Here is a 13,927-nt window from a genome sequence, read left to right on the forward strand (position 1 = left end):
CAGCTCCTCCCTTAAATTGCTCCACTTCCCCAACACTAGGGGGCCCACTTTGGCTCAGCCCTTGAATTTGCCTTCCAGGCAAATTTTTTTCTAAGTTATTTCAAAACCAAGTTTTGAAATAACCTTGCGACATGGACCCTGATCTGTGGGCAATGTAGAAACTTCATGAACAGTAAATAAGCATTATATCTAAGGAGAGGGTGTGATTTATGTTTCGCTGTGGTTTCACAGTTGCATCAAATGTACAATATTTAACAGCAGTACAGCCCTGAATCATATCAATACGAGTTACTTCTGTACAGCACAGGAAACACTATATTACAAAAAAATGAAAATAAAATAAAATATAAAGCTGAGGGGGGGCTGACCTTGAAATAGTAAAAATCCAAGACTGTTTTGTACAGGAAACAAAAAACCTGCCTTAAAACTTTAATCTATACAATTCTATCTGTTTTAAACTTAAATATATTTTTAGAAAAAAAAAAAAAATTCTCCCTAAAACTCCAGATCAGTAACAGAGCTCCAGCATCACCAAGCTGACGGATGCAGCAGCAGCAGTGTGAGGATGAGGAGGAGAGTCACAAACTGGACTGCTGTGGCTGTGGCTGGGGTTGCTGCATTGCTGGGGTCGGCTCGCAGTCCTTCACCCCCTCGCCCTCCCCTCTCATGTACATCAGGAAGAGCGTGACGGTGGCGAAGGTAGCTGCGTTGACCGGGAATGCCCGCAGGAGAGTGGAGGTGAGGCCGCGGGTGAACACCCTCCAGCCTTCCTTCCGATAGCTCTGTTGCACACAGTCCAGGATCCCGTTGTACTGCGGCACCCCGCCCACCCCGTCTGCCTGCAGCCTGGACTTGATCACATCCACCGGGTAAGTGGAGAGCCAGGACGCTGTCCCGGACATGCCCCCTGCGAACAGGAGCTTGGGAATAATGTAAGGGTCGTCGGGCTCACAGCCCAGGGAGCGCGTCAGGCAGTCGTAGGTGAGGAAGTAGAACCCGAAGGCGGGCGTCTCGCGGGCTAGAGTGGTCAGCATGCCGCGGTTGATCCCTCGTACCCCTTCCTTCCTGTAGATCCGCACCAGGCAATCCAGGGAGTTCTTGTAGTGCTTCCTCTTGGACTTGTACTCGCCGGTGCCCTGCATCTGCATGCGCGTCTTGGCCAGCTCCATGGGGCAGCAGATGATGCACTGTATGGTGCCCGCGGCCGACCCCGCGAGGAAATGGTTCAGCGGGCTGTCCTGCCCCAGCTGCCGCATCACGTTGCCCTGCACCCCGAACACGATGGCGTTGATGAAGGTCAGGCCCATCATAGGGGAGCCGATGCCTTTGTACAGACCCAGAACCTGACAAAGAAAGAAGGGGAATTAGTACCAAGGTAACAAAATTCTGGCAAACAATTCTCTCTGCTTGCTCTCACACACACACACGCACACACCTGGTTCGCAGCTGAAGTATGCGCAATCCCAAATCACACACACACACACTGGAATAATCGCCACTAGGAACTAATATGGAAATAAGACTCCCCTTGCATAGTAATTTGATCCATTCCTGGTTTTACTCAGAGTTTAAGATACTTGAGTTTGTCAACGATACACTGTGGCTAATCAAGCTCTTAGTAAAACCTGGAATGGGTGAAACTGCTATGCAATAGGAGTCTTAGTCCCATGAAGTGAATATGAATACATGCACTTGCGGCACAAGCAGCAAGTCACAAGCAAGGCAGCTGAGCTGGCTAAACTGTCAATGGCCCTGACAGCTTGTGCTGCAGGTTAGAAATAACACCATTTTAATCCTGCAGTCTACAGCGTTGCTTGATTAACCCCGTAGTGTCTGCCTGCCGTACTCACGTACACTATAACCCAACCAAGAAAACAACACAATCAACCCTCCCACGAAACCACACTGATAATTACTGGATTGCAACTTCACCCACCTGAAATGCCATGCTTAATTCCTTCACAATCGCGTCATGTGAGATCTGACACTGCACCATTCAACTAGGCCACTATTCAGTGCTAAAATGACTCTGATTAACAATGAAATGGCCACTCAATATTGTAAGATAACTACTTGGATCAGAAGTTTAAAATGGAGAGGTGGGGGGGGGGGGGCAGGCAAGTCCAAAGCTTCCTCTTATTTCCAGTTCTAAGCTGAGAGGTGCATTGTATATATTATACAATTTAGAAGTAGAACGAATTGTAATTTGGTGTAAAGTGTTTTCAACTACTGTACCTGATGCTGCGTCAAGCAGTGTCTCAGGTTTCAGCATGACTAAAACAAGCAGCAGAGTCACATTACAGTAACACAGAAACACCAAGCCCTGCTTCAGCTTCCCAATCTACCAGGACAACCAGAGCAAAGCAAAATACAGAGAACAGAGCGACAACAGGGAATCAGCAAACTGTCTACAGCAGAGGCTGGCCAAAGCTCACTCTTCCACTCCTGGTCTTCGTTCCAACCCTCTTCTAAATTGTTTAATGGAACTAATTAACTTTGTTCTGGTAATCTGATCGCACTTTTAATCGCGATTAAATGTTTCAATTGGGTTTTTTCCAGCATTTAAAAGATTACAGGATTACTTTGATCCAAAATACCAGGATTATTGTGATCCTACTGCAGAACTGGATTTAGCTTTTAAAGCAGGGGTCTCCAACCCTGGTCCTGGAGAGCTACTGTGGCTGCTGGTTTTCGGTTCAACCAATCTCTCAGTTACCTAATTGAATCAATTATTGTCTTAATTAGTAAGATGAACAGGTGTTCCAGATCTTTAGCCACTGATGATGTAAAGACACCTATAAAACCTGCTGGACAGGGGCCCCTGTTTTATTCTGCATTGTCATAGCAAACACACACTATGCCCAAATAGAGTGTCAGAATATAACATTTACATATTTACGTTCTGTACTCATGCAAGCAAAAAGGAAAACACATTTAGTGGTATAGCTTAAATAAAAAAGCATACGCATTCACGTACGCCTCCTTAAAGCTCGTCTGTGATGCTGGACTCCTGACCGGTGAGGAAGAAAAAAAAAACTATTAAAGAACTAGCCTATTCAAAAAACTGGATTTCGTAATCGTGATTATTTGTTATCTCGATAAATGTAATCCAGCAGGGACATTTTCTGAAAAAACGGATGAAAATGATCTAGATAAAAGTAATCACAAAATATAGGATTACAAAATCTGGATCACTTTGATCCAGATTAAAAGCTTTGTAGGAGATGACATTCTGCATAAAGTATTAATTATGTATTTGATTATAAGTTTCTTTACTTCTATGTTAAAGTTTTATTTTCATATTTTGATACAGCTTAAAGCACATGTAACTAGCTAAGAAAGACATTTGCAGTTTCTCGTATCTTTGCATCTGGGCAGAGAGCCAAAGTTAGCAGGTGTCTAATCGAGATTGTGGAGGAGTGGAGACACAGTGTGAAAACAGAACAACACAAAGGACTAGTTTGAAACAGTTTCTAACAGATTAGGTTAAGATGTAAAATGCTTAAATGTGACACACCAGGAGGCATGTGACAGCAGGGTGGATCAGATAGAAATACTCCCTACACCTTGCATGACAATGACTTTCTGCTCTGACTGTGGAGCATCAAGTCCACAGAAGTCTCCCCTTGGCTATTTGCAAGTCAGGGACAGCATACTTACAGACTCCTGTCGTACAATCGACTGGAAGCAGTGGAAAGTCCCACGATACAAGGGCTTGTCTACATTTTGAACCTGAAGTCGGACCTGCAAAACAAAAAGGATTGCGTTAAAAACACAGCAGCACATGCCTCTCCAGCAGCATTCCAGATGCACTTCAATCACACATGCACTGCTGTGCAGGTCAAGAACACACACAGAAACGTTCTGCAATGAGAGAACGATATTCACAAACAGACCGTGGTTTTGATGGCTTCTTTTATCTTTGAAGAACTGGACTATTCTTTATTTTTATTTGTATTTTGCCACACAATCAAGACTGAGAGAAACAGGAGGTATTCACCTTGACTGTATTTACTAGGTAACTCTCCTGTGAAGAGGCTTAGCCTTCACCCACAATAAATGAACCCCTTTGCTGTAATGAAGGCAGCCCTGGCTCAGAAATAAAGGCAGTTAAATGCAAACAAAAAGTAAATAAACTTAAAGTAAATAACCTCCTACTGCTGTTTCGACTGAACCGGAATACAGATTGTGATCCCCGATGGCTGGTGCAGTGTTTCACACTACAGCTCTAAACCTCAGATCGTGCTCCCTGATGACTGGTGCAGTGTTTCACACTAGAGCGCTAAACCTCAGACTGTGATCCCCGATGGCTGGTGCAGTGTTTCACACTACAGCTCTAAACCTCAGATCGTGCTCCCTGATGACTGGTGCAGTGTTTCACACTAGAGCGCTAAACCTCAGACTGTGATCCCCGATGGCTGGTGCAGTGTTTCACACTAGAGCTGTAAACATCAGACTGTGCTCCCTCATGCAGTGTTTCTACACACTAGAGCTCTAAACCTCAGTTTGTGTTCCCTGATGACTGGTGCAGTGTTTCTACACATTAGAGCTATAAGCCTCAGCATGCCCACCATCTGCAGTCCTGAACTTTGTAAGAAACCCCAAGTGCTTTCATGCTAGGCTGGGAGGCGTGGCAACGGCAAGGGGCTGCATTCGGTTGGGATCGATGGTTTCAGACAAGGAGCATCCAAACGGCCCATTTTAATTCTACTCAACCAGATCACAAAAGCACAAGTGCTGGGTTTTAAGGCTGACAGTTCCATGACTCCATAACCCACTCCCACCCCCCACCACACACTGAAATCCTTGCCGCGGACGGCACTGCATACAGATTTTCTTAATTCTGTCCTGCACCTTCTAAACCATCTTTTCCTTGCTATATACGTAAATAAACGCAGTTATTCAAAATTCATTTTTACCGGCAAGTCGGGCGGGACATCATGTCTACAGGGGTGTCCTAGAGTTAAAACATAACATTCAAAAAACACAGCTTGTAAAAGTGAATATTGCAAAATAAGAAAAAGAGAAGACTAAAATATTAAGCAGCTTGTGTTCATGTGCTGTAAAGATCACCCCTTTGCACAGCCCCAGGATTTGCTCAAAGGCTATTCTTGGGTTGTTGGGGGGAGGGAGAAGGAACAGTATAGCAGCTTCAGGACCTTCTCCTGTGCGGACAGGCTGCTCCTGCAAACTAATGCCCAGCTGCTGAGATAAGGGAATAGTATGCATTCAGCAAGAGGGCTCTTCACATGGATTACACTCTGTATCATAACCTGAGCAATTCTAGCAGACGTCTCATCAAGCTTGCACAAGCATGAACACGATGGTTTGCAGAATGCACAAATACAGTGGCTTGCAAAAGTATTGAACCTCCCTTGGCATTCTTCCTATTTTGTTGCCTTACAACCTGGAATTAAATTAGATTTTTTTGGGGGTTTGTATCATTTGATTTACACAACATGCCTACCACTTTGAGGATGCAAAATATTTTTTATTGTGAAACAAACAAGAAATAAGACAAAAAAACAGAAAACTTGAGCGTGAATAAGTATTCACCCCCCGCAAAGTCAATACTTTGTAGAGCCACCTTTTGCAGCAATTACAGCTGCAAGTCTCTTGGGGTATGTATCTATAAGCTTGGCACATCTAGCCACTGGGATTTTTGCCCATTCTCAAGGCAAAACTGCTCCAGCTCCTTCAAGTTGGATGGGTTCCGCTGGTGTACTGCAATCTTTAAGTCATACCACAGATTGAGGTCTGGGCCTTGACTAGGCCAAAAGGCATTCCAAGACATTTAAATGATTCCCCTTAAAACACTCAAGTGTTGCTTTAGCAGTATGCTTAGGGTCATTGTCCTTCTGGAAGGTGAACCTCCGTCCCAGTCTCAAATCTCTGGAAGACTGAGACAGGTTTCCCTCAAGAATTTCCCTGTATTTAGCGCCATCCATTATTCCTTCAATTCTGACCAGTTTCCCAGTCCCTGCCGATGAAAAACATCCCCACAGCATGATGCTGCCACCACCATGCTTCACTGTGGGGATGGTGTTCTCTGGGTGATGAGAGGTGTTGGGTTTGCGCCAGACATAGCATTTTTCTTGATGGCCAAAAAGCTCAATTTTAGTCTCATCTGACCAGAGTACCTTCTTCCATATGTTTGGGGAGTCTCCCACATGCCTTTTGGCGAACACCAAACATGTTTGCTTATTTTTTTCTTTAAGCAATGGCTTTTTTCTGGCCACTCTTCCTTAAAGCCCAGCTCTGTGGAGTGTACGGCTTAAAGTGGTCCTATGGACAGATACTCCAATCTCCGCTGTGGAGCTTGCAGCTCCTTCAGGGTTATCTTTGGTCTCTTTGTTGCCTCTCTGATTAATGCCCTCCTTGCCTGGTCCGTGAGTTTTGGTGGGCGGCCCTCTCTTTCCAGGTTTGCTGTGGTGCCATATTCTTTCCATTTTTTAATAATGGCTTTAATGGTGCTCCGTGGGATGTTCAAAGTTTCGGATATTTTTTATAACCCAACCCTGATCTGTACTTCTCCACAACTTTGTCCCTGACCTGTTTGGAGAGCTCCTTGGTCTTCATGGTGCCGCTTGCTTGGTGGTGCCCCTTGCTTAGTGGTGTTGCAGACTCTGGGGCCTTTCAGAACAGGTGTATATATACTGAGATCATGTGACAGATCATGTGACACTTAGATTACACACAGGTGGACTTTATTTAACTAATTATGTGACTTCTGAAGGTAATTGGTTGCACCAGATCTTATTTAGAGGCTTAATAGCAAAGGGGGTGAATACATATGCACGCACCACTTTTCCGTTATTTATTTTTTAGAATTTTTTGAAACAAGTTATTTTTTTCATTTCACTTCACCAATTTGGACTATTTTGTGTATGTCCATTACATGAAATCCAAATAAAAATCCATTTTAATTCCAGGTTGTAAGGCAACAAAATAGGAAAAAATGCCAAGGGGGGGTCAATACTTTGGCAATCCACTGTACGTGTGCTGTACCTTTGGACCAGAAGCGTTGCAACAGCAGCAGCTGTAATGTTGTCTCCTCTGCATAGTTAGTGCTACAGACGGCTGGTTAAAGTGCTGCTATGGTAAACGGTACTCAGTACGCCACTGCTAGCGCAGGACTGGGTAATAGCTGACCAAGGGGTCTTGTTAAAGCCAGTTAAGCTTGATAGGGCGACACATGACTGCTCACTGTTTCTCCCTCTGGGTCACTGTCCAGGGTAAGCAGAGTGAGTTTCTTTTAAAGATTAAATGGAACTCAATGGGAATATTCACAAAGGCTTTAAGGACTGCTATTGGAGGAGTGTTTATAAACATTCTCGATTGAAAAAGATGAAGACCAGTTTGAATGCTTTATGAATAGTACCCAGTAAGTTTGCATAACAGAATGCAGCTGAAACGTTTTTGAAACCATTAATTGTATCTGCCAGACCTATAATGCATTACCATTGGACAATTTATGCAAATGTTATTTTACTATTGAAATACATAGAGAAACACGTATGTAACCTCTACTGCTACCTCATACAGTCTCACTTCCATTGCCTGATCACTTTTACATTTAATGTGAGCCCATTCACAGTCCTAATATACTGTGCAATATTAAACAAGATGTATTTTGTTTCAAAGCAAAAAGGATGCATTTGTAATGATCACTAAAAAACAACACAGACGGATGTTCCAACCCACCTTGACCGTGTCAAAGGGGTGCCCAACAAGGACACCTACAGCACCTGAAACGAAGCAAAGAAAGAGAGCGGAATTAGACAGTGCAATACGGGGGAGGAAATACACTGCTCCATTCTCCCTCTAGATACAAACAGTGTCTAATTAGGATCTAGACAGAAGCATCAAACAGTAATGGACTGTGGCCGGTGTAGAGCTGGAGATCAATGGGTACACAAGCTTCCATCAACTGCAACTACACCCATATTGTTCATTAACACAGTACTGCACTGCAACTGCTCAATACCCAAGGGCAGACTGGACAGTACTGCACTGCAACTGCTCAATACCCAAGGGCAGACTGGACAGTACTGCACTGCAACTGCTCAATACCCAAGGGCAGACTGGACAGTACTGCACTGCAACTGCTCAATACCCAAGGGCAGACTGGACAGTACTGCACTGCAACTGCTCAATACCCATGGGCAGACTGGACAGTACTGCACTGCAACTGCTCAATACCCCCACTGGGGCAGACTACCCAAGGGCAGACTGGACAGTACTGCACTGCAACTGCTCAATACCCAAGGGCAGACTGGACAGTACTGCACTGCAACTGCTCAATACCCAAGGGCAGACTGGACAGTACTGCACTGCAACTGCTCAATACCCAAGGGCAGACTGGACAGTATGTTCTGCAGCAGAACAGTAAAAACTAGCAGGGCTGCGGTGCCTTTATGCAGGCCCGATTACAGGGTTCAATTTACCACCACTTTCGCTGGTTCAACACGTAGCACAATCCAGTAAAATAAATGGTCTTACAGACTTGCTGTGTGTGTATGCTAGGACATGATTAGACCCTGAGTTTAGTTAATCATAAACATCTTACACAACCCCTGGTTACTGAATACCACATTCCTGCAGCCATATCATACATGCAATCTAAATCTGACTTTGACTACACAAAGCCAGTCCGATTCCAACAGCTCACTGCAATGCTTCAAATAGCAAGCCATGCTGGAGGGGCTCGTCTCCGACCCCCAATCACAGCAACTCTCCTAGCCACACCCCTCAATGTAAACAAAGCGCCCTTTTACAGAACTGCCATCCTCTGCTGCAGAACCACTGCACAGTCCAGTACTCACAACTAAGCTACTGAACCTCCCTTGATACAGCTCATTCCACACCAACTCAACCACAGCCTTTGCCAACAGTCTCAGGTCTTGCTAGAAAAATTCATCTGGGGGTTTTCAGGCCCACTGAATACCAGGAGCACCGTACTCGCCTTTGGCAAATTGCCAGACAGGGGTAAGTGACGAGTTTTATTCAACCTTCAGCTCAACCCTTTACCCTGTAGGGGGATGTAAGTTTTTTTTTTTTAACTTTTGGTTTCAAGTCCCCCAGCTGGTCATTAACCCCCTCTGAAATCTGAACTGCTTTCATTGCTACCAAGTTTAGGCCAAAATAACTCACATGGGGGAGCTCCAAAAAATCAACAAAACATTTTGGTATCCACGGATTTTAGATTTGTGGTAGATTTCTGAAGCTGCAAAACCCTACCTGGAAACAAGAAACTGCCAGCCCTACAATTACTGTAAAGCTATATAAAGCACTGCAGCAAAAGAATCTCTGAGGTCCCTTCTATTCGTGCCAGTGGGAGGCACACTTTCATTGTACCTTATTTGCTCAGCTTTAATTTCTATGCAACAAGCAGTCACGTGATACACTGGATTAGAGTTCCACTGTACAAATTCAAAATGTGTCCTTTCCTTTACAAAGCCTGCAATCGGTCACACCTTTCACCTTATTGACAGGAGATTAACTGTAACAGACAGTTGATGTCATGACCTCATCACATACGCCCTGCGATTGCAATTGGACAGTGAAGGGGTGTGCATACCTTTCCCCATAACGAGACAGAGATGCACCAACACCTGTGTTTCACGCACTACTGTACATCATCCCAAGTTACAGCAATAGGCAGGGCAAAATAGGAGGTTCGTCCATATAAAATCCACTGGAAAACCTGTAGAAAGCCCAAGCCATCGTCACAGAATTCTTCCAGCTCTGCTACATGTGTTGAAACGTTTAGCATTGCAACAGTGCGGTGGCTGTTTACCTGAGGCAATTTATTTTGAACGGCCCAGCTTGCTACAGTATGCATTGTAAAGACCGCCATTTCTTAAAAAGTTTTAAGATCTTCCAAACCTGAGCGAATATCTACTTTTACAGCACGAACATTGCCTTCCTAGAGTCGCATTCATACTCTGAAAAGAATTAGATTTCAGCATAACCTTTCTACATGCATCCTGCCACAGCTGTTAGTGTAAAATTAGAGCTACTTTATCTGTGACACCAGTGAAAGTGTAGATGCACCTGCATATTTCCCCAGTTTGAATGTGTTTCAAAATGTTCTGCAATGCCTTGGACATTTACACTGAGAGTGTTCCCCCTTTGGAACATGTACTCCAGAGCCATAAGGTGCCAGACTGTGCTCCACTAACACTGAAGGAACATAAACGCACTTTCAGGAGCAGTGGCTTGAAACCTGGTTCCAGGAGACCTAGGTGAGGCAACACTGCTGTATCAAACCCTGTATCATTTGGTGTGCCATGCAGTGACCTGAAACCTCGTCTCCTGAAACCAAATGGGAGCCACTGTTATCGGGCACAGACCTTCCTCTGCTCGGCTTGCTGCAGCTCAGAGTTGATTCATAACTCTTGAGCTTCCTCTGCTCGGCTTGCTGCAGCTCAGAGTTGATTCATAACTCTTGAGCTTCCTCTGCTCGGCTTGCTGCAGCTCAGAGTTGATTCATAACTCTTGAGCTTCCTCTGCTCGGCTTGCTGCAGCTCAGAGTTGATTCATAACTCTTGAGCTTCCTCTGCTCGGCTTGCTGCAGCTCAGAGTTGATTCATAACTCTTGAGCTTCCTCTGCTCGGCTTGCTGCAGCTCAGAGTTGATTCATAACTCTTGAGCTTCCTCTGCTCGGCTTGCTGCAGCTCAGAGTTGATTCATAACTCTTGAGCTTCCTCTGCTCGGCTTGCTGCAGCTCAGAGTTGATTCATAACTCTTGAGCTTCCTCTGCTCGGCTTGCTGCAGCTCAGAGTTGATTCATAACTCTTGAGCTTCCTCTGCTCGGCTTGCTGCAGCTCAGAGTTGATTCATAACTCTTGAGCTTCCTCTGCTCGGCTTGCTGCAGCTCAGAGTTGATTCATAACTCTTGAGCTTCCTCTGCTCGGCTTGCTGCAGCTCAGAGTTGATTCATAACTCTTGAGCTTCCTCTTTTCTGCTTGCTGCAGCTCAGAGTTGATTCATAACTCTTGAGCTTCCTCTGCTCTGCTTGCTGCAGCTCAGAGTTGATTCATAACTCTTGAGCTTCCTCTGCTCGGCTTGCTGCAGCTCAGAGTTGATTCATAACTCTTGAGCTTCCTCTGCTCGGCTTGCTGCAGCTCAGAGTTGATTCATAACTCTTGAGCTTCCTCTGCTCGGCTTGCTGCAGCTCAGAGTTGATTCATAACTCTTGAGCTTCCTCTGCTCGGCTTGCTGCAGCTCAGAGTTGATTCATAACTCTTGAGCTTCCTCTGCTCGGCTTGCTGCAGCTCAGAGTTGATTCATAACTCTTGAGCTTCCTCTGCTCGGCTTGCTGCAGCTCAGAGTTGGTTCATAATTCTGTAGCTGTTTTTAAAATGTGTTTACTTCAAGTCTAGAAGCCAGGAGGTATTCTTGTGGTTTTGAATGTCAAATCAGGCTCAGCTAGTTTAACAGCAGGTACTTCCTTGGTATGCAATAACTGATCAGCTTCATTATACAACCACCTTTGTTTAGTACAAATGTGACCCAATTTACACTGAACAAAAATATAAACGCAACATGCAACAATTTCAAAGAAACCATGGGGCACTCTGTTCACAACGTTGAGATCAGCAAACCGCTCGCCCACACGATGCCACACACGCTGTCTGTCATCTGCCCGGTACAGTTGAAACCGGGATTCATCCGTGAAGAGCACACTTCCTCCAGCGTGCCAGTGGCCATCGAAGGCGAGCAACATGGCCAACGCAGATGAGCTTCCCTGAGACGGTTTCTGACAGTTTGTGCAGAAATTCTTCGGTTGAGCAAACCCACAGTTTCAGCAGCTGTCCGGGTGGCTGCAGTCAGCATGCCAATCGCACGCTCCCTCAAAACTTGAGACATCTGTGGCATTGTGTTGTGTGACAACACTGCACATTTTAGAGTGGCCTTTTATTGTCCCCAGCACAAGGTGCACCTGTGTAATGATCATGCTGTTCAATCAGCTTCTTGATATGCCACACCTGTCAGGTGGATGGATTATCTTGGCAAAGGAGAAATGCTCACTATCAGGGATGTAAACAAATTTGTGCACAAAATTTGAGAGAAATAAGCTTTTTGTGCGTATGGAACATTTCTGGGATCTTATTTCAGCTCATGAAACCGGACCGACATATTGGGTTTATATTTTTGTTCAGTGTATTTTTTTATGCAAAGTAAATTATACAATCAAAAGTCTGCAGTATAACTGTATACCCTAGTGTTCTGGTTTCAAAGTTAGAGGTCTGTAATAAATACTTTATGCAGTCAGTTTTACTGTATGCAATGAGCACAACGTTTAAAAGGAAATCGCATGCTTCGCTTACTTCAAGGCAAGTTAAGCGACATAAGGGCTGCTTGGGCTTTGCGCGAGCGTCTCAGACTGCAAAGTGTTCTGCGCAAAACACAACTCAACAAGGGCCAGCAACGCCACTACAAATCGTGCCTGACCTCAACGAGGAAGGCTGTAGACCTGCAGCGCTGTCTCAGCGAACCCGCCGACCCCGAGAGCTGGCATGCACTCTGCTGCAAAACATGCCTCTGTTTTCAGAGTAGAGTTAACAGAAACGTCACGGAAACGACAAGGTCAACGCTTCTGGGTAGTCATAATGAAGACTGTCTGGAACATTTGGGACATACATTAACAAAAGTCAACTCGTTTTTGACTTCACTCCACATCTGCAGGTAGACGGCATTCACACGGACCGTGCTAGTGTAGTTAAAATCTAATAATATGGGAGTCAGTATTATACATGTTTTACGTACCGGTAGACTGCAACATCGTGAAAACGTACAGTGTAATTGTACATAAAACATTGCACAGTACCACAAGATCAACTAACTACATTACTATAATCTTAGTAAAGGTACATAAGCAACGCCATCTACAGCTGTGGCCAAAAGTTTTGCATCACTGGAATTATCGAAATAGAACATAAATACTTCCGGTAGAGTTCTGCGATATCATTTTGTAGTTTCTTTGATCACATGATGCTAAATAAAAGTTCTAAACTATGCTATTTTTTTAATGATGTCTCAATCCTAAAAGTCTAGGTGATGCAATACTTCTGGCCAATGATGTAAATTGATGGCGGTCTGGATTTAGTTGCATCGCCGGACAAGGCGTTAAACTGCACTTCCTCCGTTTAATATATGGCACGTATACTTACTGTAGCAACCCCAGCCTTGACTTGCTAAATCTAAAATATTCATAGGGAGGGCGTAAAACGATTAATCTTGAATGATGTAATACTAGACGGTATGATTCCACGCCACATTACAAAACATGCCCCCCACCCCCCCAAAAAAAAACCAACTAAACGCCACATTGCCGCTTACCTCCGAGACACCCAGCTACATAATCCATTGCCAGACAGTGTATTCACTTGAACTTAAACGTATTCAGTGATTCAGTCTCTTTGAGTTGATTTGTTTCGCCTTTTCTTCTAGGCTGTCTCTATTGCTTGCTCCCTTCTTCACACACGATGTTTACAAAACGCATTCCCTGCTGCGTCACAGAAAATGTAAATCAGTAAGCTGTTCTCGTGTGTAGACTGCACTTATATATTTGGTTTTCGTTTGTTTCTCTCTCTCTAACGCTGTGTCACACAATCACCCAACTTCATTCCATTTCTTTCTATTTCTCACTGGGAAGCGGGCGGGGTGTATAACCCTTTTGGTTTTTTGGAGGAACTATCTGTCCAATGGCGGCGTTGTTAAGGGCTAACACCCCTTCGCGCATCCCTCCCCTCTCCGCTCATTTGCTGAGTCTGAGGGCGGTTTTGGGGCGCTGCGGATACAGTTCACAGAAGCCGGCAAATGCAATGAAATCGATGAAATCTGTGGAGACCATACCGAAAATAAGGACTGCATGCTAACAATAGTGGAGATGGAGAATGTTGCGTAAATACTATCACCA

At 44.6% G+C, this 13,927-nt stretch overlaps 1 protein-coding gene across 1 annotated transcript; it reads right to left on the reverse strand.

The window, feature by feature from the left end:
- Positions 1 to 201: 201 nt before the first annotated feature.
- On the reverse strand, positions 202 to 13,696 carry slc25a29 (solute carrier family 25 member 29). The gene is made up of 4 exons (XM_041276762.1): positions 13,348 to 13,696; positions 7,705 to 7,748; positions 3,661 to 3,744; positions 202 to 1,343 (listed from the first exon to the last, which is right to left on the reverse strand). The coding sequence occupies exons 1-4, from the start codon at positions 13,373 to 13,375 to the stop codon at positions 579 to 581; spliced, it is 921 nt and encodes a 306-aa protein (XP_041132696.1). The 5' UTR covers positions 13,376 to 13,696; the 3' UTR covers positions 202 to 578.
- Positions 13,697 to 13,927: the final 231 nt, after the last annotated feature.

The sequence above is a fragment of the Polyodon spathula genome, chromosome 17 (assembly GCF_017654505.1).
Source record: "Polyodon spathula isolate WHYD16114869_AA chromosome 17, ASM1765450v1, whole genome shotgun sequence".
Classification (NCBI taxonomy): Eukaryota; Metazoa; Chordata; class Actinopteri; order Acipenseriformes; family Polyodontidae; genus Polyodon; species Polyodon spathula.

What these genes read in the sequence shown, in the direction of transcription:
- slc25a29 (XM_041276762.1), bottom strand. Translation starts at nt 13,375, where the DNA reads ATGGATTATGTAGCTGGGTGTCTCGGAG. An exon ending in TGTAGCTGGGTGTCTCGGAG is followed by an intron (nt 7,749 to 13,347) that starts GTAAGCGGCAAT and finishes GCTTCGTTTCAG; the next exon opens with GTGCTGTAGGTGTCCTTGTT. An exon ending in ACCCCTTTGACACGGTCAAG is followed by an intron (nt 3,745 to 7,704) that starts GTGGGTTGGAAC and finishes TTTGTTTTGCAG; the next exon opens with GTCCGACTTCAGGTTCAAAA.